This window comes from Nicotiana tabacum, chromosome 20 (assembly GCF_000715075.1).
Source record: "Nicotiana tabacum cultivar K326 chromosome 20, ASM71507v2, whole genome shotgun sequence".
In the NCBI taxonomy this organism is placed as follows: domain Eukaryota; kingdom Viridiplantae; phylum Streptophyta; class Magnoliopsida; order Solanales; family Solanaceae; genus Nicotiana; species Nicotiana tabacum.
Window position 1 is genome coordinate 43,616,501 of NC_134099.1, and position 7,549 is coordinate 43,624,049.

The window sequence follows — 7,549 nt, forward strand, 5'->3', positions numbered from 1 at the left end:
CTGTCACATTTCACACTACTTATGCTCGTCACTACTCGACCAAGGTTAGGCTTGGCATTTAATGGGTACCGCTGTGGTGTACTCATGCCCTTTCCTGCACATATTTTTCGTATGCAGATCCCGGTTCTTTTGCTCAGTTGTTCTACTAGTGAGGCGGGCGATTTCATAGATTTCAAGGTATATTTGTCGCGTCAGTAGACCTAGAATTCTCTCTCTATTCTCCCCGTTAGCTTTTGTCTTCCTGTATTTACTTTTGATTAGACATTCTGGAGTTAGAACACTATGTAATTTTCTATAGCTTGTGATTTCATGAGATTCCTGATTTTGAGAGTTTGATTCAGTTTTGAGAGTGTGTATTGTATATATCTAGCGGCATTTTAAACTCTTTTATTATGTTTTATCCGCAACTTGTTAGTTTCGTATTTTGTCTTTTTTTCTTTCCGCAATTTGTTAGACTTACCTAGTCGTAGAGACTAGGTATCATCACGACAGTTCACGAAGGGAGAACTTGGGTCGTGACACAAATTGAGGTCGGATTCCAAAGCCAATTTTATATCCGGGCTCAGGGGTGAATGGGTAATCGGGTTTTGGTCCGAACTTCGAGTTTCGACCAAGCGGGCCCGGAGTCATTTTTGACTTTTTGGGAAAAATATTAGGAAAACTATAATTGTGTATTGAAATTGATTTCTTTAGCAATAATTGAAGTTATTAAGTTGATTACGACTAGATACGAGTGGTTCGAAGGTGGAAACTAGAGAAAAAGCGGTAATTGAGGCTTGAGTTTGGTCGTGGAATCGAGGTAAGTGTTGTGGCTAACCTTAGCTTGAGGGATTAGGTGTTGTTGTCTATTTTTTATGTGTTTGGTTGTTGAGTATGATGTAGGTGAGGTGACGAGTACCTATAGGTTATTTTCGGGTCATAGCATGCGAGTGAGTCTTATACTTGTGGCTGTTGTATTCTTTATTCGTACTGTTCATGCTTAAACTTGTTATTCTTCATGTTAAACAAATCTTATCATATTTTCCCAGAACTAGATGTTGGTTGAGTATTGACTCAAGTTGAGATTTATATTGTGAAGTTAAATATTGAAATGAGGTTGGTTATTGACGATTCTCTTGCCGGGTTGTTATTATTTTGTTGTTTGGGTGAGAAAAAGTGTAAAGTATGACGGGTGATGCCGTGCAATTCATTGTGAGTGAGTGATAATGCACAAAGGGTGATGCCATGCCGTATTCTGAGAGTGATAATGCACGAAGGGTGATGTCGTGCCAAGTTATGAGAGAGTTAATGCACGAAGGGTGATGCCGTGTCGTTTCTATTGTTTCTTATGGTAAGGACGAGAGTAAAAGCACGAAGGGTGATGTCGTGCATTTGTTTGCTATGTTATTACTTTCGTTGGTGCAAATCATGTTATGTATTGTGTTTCTTTATTGTACTATTTCAGGATTTGATATTCCCCTCAGCACGTTTCTCCCCCTTCCCGTTAATATCTGCTTAAATTTTCATTTGTTGTTATCTTCTCGTATAATATTTAACTGCACAGGTTCATGTTATTGTCGTGTCCACCTCGCCACTACTTCGCTGGGGTTAGGCTCGACACTTACCAGTACATGGGGTCGGTTGTACTGATATTGCACTCTGCACTTTTTGTGCAGACTCTCGGTACTAGACCTTGTTGATTGAGTTGGGTTGCTACCTTCAGTCTATCAGGACACCCAAGGTAGATCTGCCGGCGTTCGCAGACCCTAGAGTCCCCTTCTAGTTATTCCATTTCACTGTTTTTACTTAGGTTCAAAGACAGTTGTATTTTCTTTCGGTCAGTGTTTGTAGTGACTCTTAGAAGTTCCTGAATTGTGACACCAAATTTTGGGTAGACATGTATTAGTATTTGAATTATTATGAGATTTCGCACTCCTTACTCTGTTTTGGTTTATTTATTGTTATTTACTGATTCAGATAGTGGTTAGCGTATTAAATCTTTTTTTGTTGGCTTGCCTAACATACTAAAAAGGTTAGACGCCATCACGACCCCGACGGTAGAAAATTTGGATCGTGACACCTAATGAATTTAAAGAATGATTTTTCAAATTGTCCGCACTTTAAATGAAGTATCATAGATGAATTTTCTGTGCAAAAAAAAAAACTAATCTTTGGAAGAAAAAAAATTAATAGGAAAAATCGAAAAATAAAGAACATGTAATTTTTTGCCTTACCAACGCAGAACTGTGGACAGTTGTGCTAAGATGAAGATGTATATTGTTCTATGTTAAGTCTACCATCTTTTTATTCACCGAATGCAGCACCTACCCAATTCTAATTTTCTAGGAGGAATGATTAAATAATTATAACACGGAGAGTGGTAATTAAATTGAAAAATGAATGAGAGAAGAAAGCAGCAAAACAATGTAAAGGAACTATGTTTTCAGATTGGTGTAAGCATTTTTGTCAAAGGGTCAATAAAAATGAAAAGTTGTAACTAAAAGAAATAATAGTAACTTCTGAAAAGAGTGAAAAATAAGAATAAAGCTTGAAGGAGAAGAATGAAGGGGACATTAAAAAAAGGAAATTAAAAGAAAAAAAAACTTAAGAAATGTAACAGATATCTGTAAGCATTTCTCTTAGAAAAGGTTACACAAGACAAAATGCTGTAATTATTCGAATGTAAGATGACTTCTGTATTTTTGTAGCACAACACTTAAATGAAAAATAAGGAAATAACTAAAATGAGAATGAAGAGATAGAACTTCATTGACTCTCTAGCAGTGAGAAGGACAAATAGCTTCTCTGCAAATTTTGAACTAAAGCAGACTAAAATAGTTATGTGGAGGGTTAAATAGTGATACCAACGAAACCGTATGTTACATTGAACTTCCATTGAAATGAAAAGTTGTACTCCCTCCGTTTCATAACATATTTCTAAATTTGGAATTAATTTAAATTTAAACTCTTTTATTTTACTCATTTACCCTTAATGAGAAACTTTTATAACCACACAAATGTCATGGCCTTACAAACTTTTTACCTCTTAAGTTTTTAAAATCACAAGTTTCAAAAGTCTTCTTTTTTTTAAACTCCGTGTCGAGTCAAACTACCTCATCTAATATGAAATAGAGGGAGTAATACCTAAATATAGGAAAAGTTGCAACTTTTGGATTCTTGTTAAATAATAGCGCAAATAGAAAAATAAAGAAAGTAGTATAATGTTGAGAAAAAAGATAAATTACCTTCCTAGTCATAGAATGTGTCATGTCACCTTTTCAAGACCCTCAATTATAAATAGATGGATGATTAATATGTTTTTTAACTAACAGTTTAATGAGTCCAAATATTTCGATTACTAGAGTCTAGACTAGAGTAGAGAGTTTCATAATGTTCTTCAGCCTCGCAAATACAAGTACTCATTCACCCAAATTGTTAAGAACCCGTCCATCGTCTTAATCATAACCGTACGCTAGAGATGTCAACTCAACCACTGATCTACTCTCTAAATCAACGGCTCATATATCTCTTATTTAATTCATCTCCAATCTCATTTTCCGAACAGAATTTCAGATGAGCGAAATACCGCTGTGGAAAAACCCTGGGAGAGCATGAATAAACCTAGGGTAATGGAGACAGTCACCAAAGATGACAAAACCCTAGATCAAATCAACAAGCTGCCGGAGTCACTACTGGTTCAGATTATCTCTCTTTTGCCGATAAAGGATGCTGTTCAAACATCTCTTTGTCTCAAAAAGGTGGCAATACCTCTGGACTTCTATTGATAATCTTTCTTTGATTTGTAAAGGTGTGCCGGATTTAGAATTAGAAAAATTCGTATCCTTCGTAGACTACGCATTTGCTCAACGTACTTGTTCAAAAATCAGAAAATTCCATCTCGTATTCTGTAAAATTGAATATCAGACAATGGCTCAGTTATCTTATTTAAAATGAAGTCGAAGATGTAAAATTGAATTCAATTTTTGTTAACATCTGCACATCGCCTCAAGTGTTCTACACTTGCTCGTCATTGAGAACATTAGCTTTGTTTAACTGTGCATTTGATAAATGAGCTGTTATTTCGTGGAAATCTCTAAAGACTGTCAAGTTTAACACAGTGTTGTTAAAGGATGAAGAGATTGTAAAATTACTGTCAGGTTGTCCTGCTTTGGAAACTCTGGAATTGTCGTGTTTCTATACTTTTTGGCGTTTGGAAATTAATAATCCAAATTTAAAGAGACTAAAATTGAAAGATAATTGGCCGGTGTATGAAGAGGGTGATAATACATTGGAAATTGTTGCACCATATCTTCAACACTTGGAGATCTATGGAGATATTGATGATGTTAAGTGAAGGCTAGTAAATGTATCATTTTTGGTCAGTGTTGAGCTTACTTTTGATATTACATGTGTGAGTAACCTCCAGGATCATTTTGTATATGTTGAGGATGACAGTTGTCGTGATTATCATCATGTTTTTTGGACCCTCGTTCAAGATTATCTTTGAAAATTGAGACATGTGAGAGAGCTAACAATCGGAACTTGGTTTGCAGAGGTTTGTTATTAACTCCAAATTACTTTGCTTGCTCTATTTGATTTTTACTAAACAATTATAGACTGCGTTTGAAAACATGAAAATTTCTGCGGAATTTTTTTTTCTTTTGTTCACAACAACAATCCCACAAAGTGAGGTATGGGAAGGGTAGAGTGTGCGCAAACTTTACCCCTACCTTGTGAAGGTAGAAGGGTGGGACAGGAAAACTGAATTCTTTTTTCACTATTTTGTGATTTGTTGGCTAGTTTTCTGTCAATTTTTTTTTTCTTTGAGAAAGTAAAATTTCTGTCAAACTTTGAAGTCAGAGATTTCCTTTGTCATACTCGCAAAAGGTAATTTTGTGAAGTAGTATTTCAAACATTGACGTTGCTTATAGTGTTTAGATATTTACCTGTCATAGGACTATCTTTGATGTGACTTATTTTCTTTTTATTGTTTTCTCTTTCTCTGTTCTTTACTAGTTTCATTGAGATTCCTACTCCAGGTCTTGTTCATGCTGCAGCTAGATGGAGTGCAGCTTCCAGAATTGAAATGCAAATGTCTAACGATAAAGTTTCATATAACAAAGTTCAATTTGTATGGAGTTGCTAGCCTCTTGCAGGTCTCGTCTCACGTGGAGACTCTCAACATAGACATGGAATCTTACGTAATTCCCGATATCTTTTGCTCTTTTTCTTACATCCGTTCATCTCTTTACGTTTTAACACGCCCCCTTTTTCTTCCCATACTGAAAGGTTTCTAGAGGAGAATGTAAAATATATCTTTAGTTGACAAACTCAACATCTTTCATTTTTAGCTTGTTTTACCTTCTCCATTACTTTTTTAGATAGGAATATGCTCTCATAATCATTTGATGTGAACCTTATTCTTGGGTTTTGAAATTCGTTCGGTATGAGACACTTTTACCATGACATTTTTCTTTTGTCTTTCTTTTGTATAATTTCAGTTTCATTAAGCGTTGACCACTATTTTATCCATATTTTATTTTCTATCCCAGCAAAGTTGTCTCCACTGCCGCTATGAGTCGAGTTATTTGTATAAAGGAGATGATAACGATTTGGATAGTTGGATTTCAAACTTTTTGTTTCCCAATCTCAAGAGTGTTAAGATTGTCTACTCCACTGGGATGTGTTGCGAGGAATATGATAAACTTTTCGAATTTTCTGAGTGTCTACTAAAGAATGCAATGATTTTGGAGAAGTTTGTTATCATAGCAAAGAGAAGAAAATGCTGGAACTGTTCAGAGAACTGTGTCTCACCATATTTGTCACAATTGGCTATGAAATTGTTAGGTTGCCCATCCACCAATTTTATGATGATTTTTTCATGAGTCAGATAGAATGCAATAGGTTTTGTGCTCAGCACACCAGAAATTGCATTGTATATTTTATCCTTTGATTTACGGCTGGTGAAATTATAAATTTTAGCTTGTCTACGTAAGTAAAAATGTTCTTTTTCTGATCTTACATTGTTGGCATGCCAGTGTTATGGATGCTTGGTGTATCATGAGGAGTTTGTTTGTTGCACTCTAAACATTGTGCCTGTGCCTGAAATTTTCTTCCAACTTTTGGTGGACCTGTCCAAAAACCATATCTTCTGATAATTAGGCTCATTAAATGTTGTATCTTGCGACCTTTGCCAAATAGCATTAAAGTTCTATGAATGGAGATGAGCCTTCTATCTAAATCAACCTTCTCCAGGTAATCAACAAAATTTTCACTGTTGACCTTTTTATGCGCAGAATTATTATCGTTTCAGCTTCAATTCGATTCGCTTCATTCTCAGATTTATATATTCTGCATTAGTCATCATCACTTTCTTCATATTATTCATTTGTATCTTCTTCATGTTGCTCCTTATTCTTCTCATTTTCCTGGTCTCCTTTATTTTTTTGTGCCCCTATTGTATCTGTGCACTGTCATCTTCTTCACCATTGGTCGTCAACAGCTATCTCTATCTTGTTTAAGTTCACAGTTTTATTGTCTTACTAGGTCTAGCATGTATTCTCTGTTCGTGAAGGAGGATTTTGAGGTTCCTGAAGTTCAGTGCTATCGTGCAGAACACTCTTTCTGTTTGGTCCTCTCTGCGTAATCCCTTCACTGCAGATATGACTACCACACATTAAGACAAGTTCTGGTGATGATCATTCTTCTTATTTGATGTTGAACCTTTTTCTTTTTGTTGGTTTTGTACTTCTGCCCTCTTTCTTGATTTTACTTGAATTGTTTGATGAGCTTTTTATTGATCCTTTTCATATATTTGACCCTTTCATTCTGATCTTGTTGGGTTTTTTATTGATCTTTACTTGATTGAATTCATTTGTTTGAGTAGAAGGAACTGATTTCCATCTCTCCTTTCTTTTTGGAAGAGTCGTAATGGCATTTCATATGCGAGCTGCACTATATTGTTCTTTGCTCTATTTTGCTGTGCTTTCTGGTTTTGGCAGTTGCCCATTTGGTAATATTTCATCAATTATGATGAACCATAGCAATTTGGTAATGTTTCAATGGCATAGAAATCAAACAAGAATTGCTTTTTCTCTGTTTACCCTTTCGTTTTTCCCTTTTTGAATAGAAAAATGGCAGTATGTTTATGGATTGAAGCAACGATTACGGTTTGGTGGATATAAAGTGGTGGATCTGAAGGAGTTAATTTATTAGCTAACGGTGTGCTAAAAAGTATAGCAATTCTAATTTTTGTTATGCTTTACTTTTAAGTCTTATCATTACCTCCAAATGTCACCTTATTTATGTTGCATTTATCTGCGGGATATTATAGCTTTACGCGTTTAAAGATGCATGCCTTAATGAGGAAATGTATACATCTTAATTGGAAAGAACTGCATTTACTCAATGAATAAGTGAGGGAATAGAATCTAAAAATGTTCGTTTGAAGTTATAATTTTTGTAACCTCAAACGATAATTTTTAGATTCTATCATTGTATAGGGTAAAATATGATATGACATGGGGTCATCTAAAGGAAGGACACGTGAAGCCCATGACGAGGATGGCTT

At 35.2% G+C, this 7,549-nt stretch overlaps 1 protein-coding gene across 7 annotated transcripts; it reads left to right on the forward strand.

Moving 5' to 3' along the window:
• Positions 1-3,319: 3,319 nt before the first annotated feature.
• On the forward strand, positions 3,320-6,803 carry LOC107806928 (uncharacterized). 7 transcript variants are annotated; one of them, XR_001652788.2, is made up of 4 exons: positions 3,320-4,534; positions 5,019-5,180; positions 6,018-6,234; positions 6,526-6,803. XR_001652788.2 is itself a non-coding variant. In XM_016631198.2 (3 exons), the coding sequence occupies exons 1-3, from the start codon at positions 3,591-3,593 to the stop codon at positions 5,862-5,864; spliced, it is 642 nt and encodes a 213-aa protein (XP_016486684.1). In that variant the 5' UTR covers positions 3,320-3,590; the 3' UTR covers positions 5,865-5,995. The 7 variants fall into 7 exon arrangements, 2 of the variants coding, with proteins under 2 accessions (XP_016486684.1, XP_016486685.1); XR_012703765.1 differs by having other exon boundaries at positions 3,320-5,180; XR_012703767.1 differs by having other exon boundaries at positions 6,018-6,803.
• Positions 6,804-7,549: the final 746 nt, after the last annotated feature.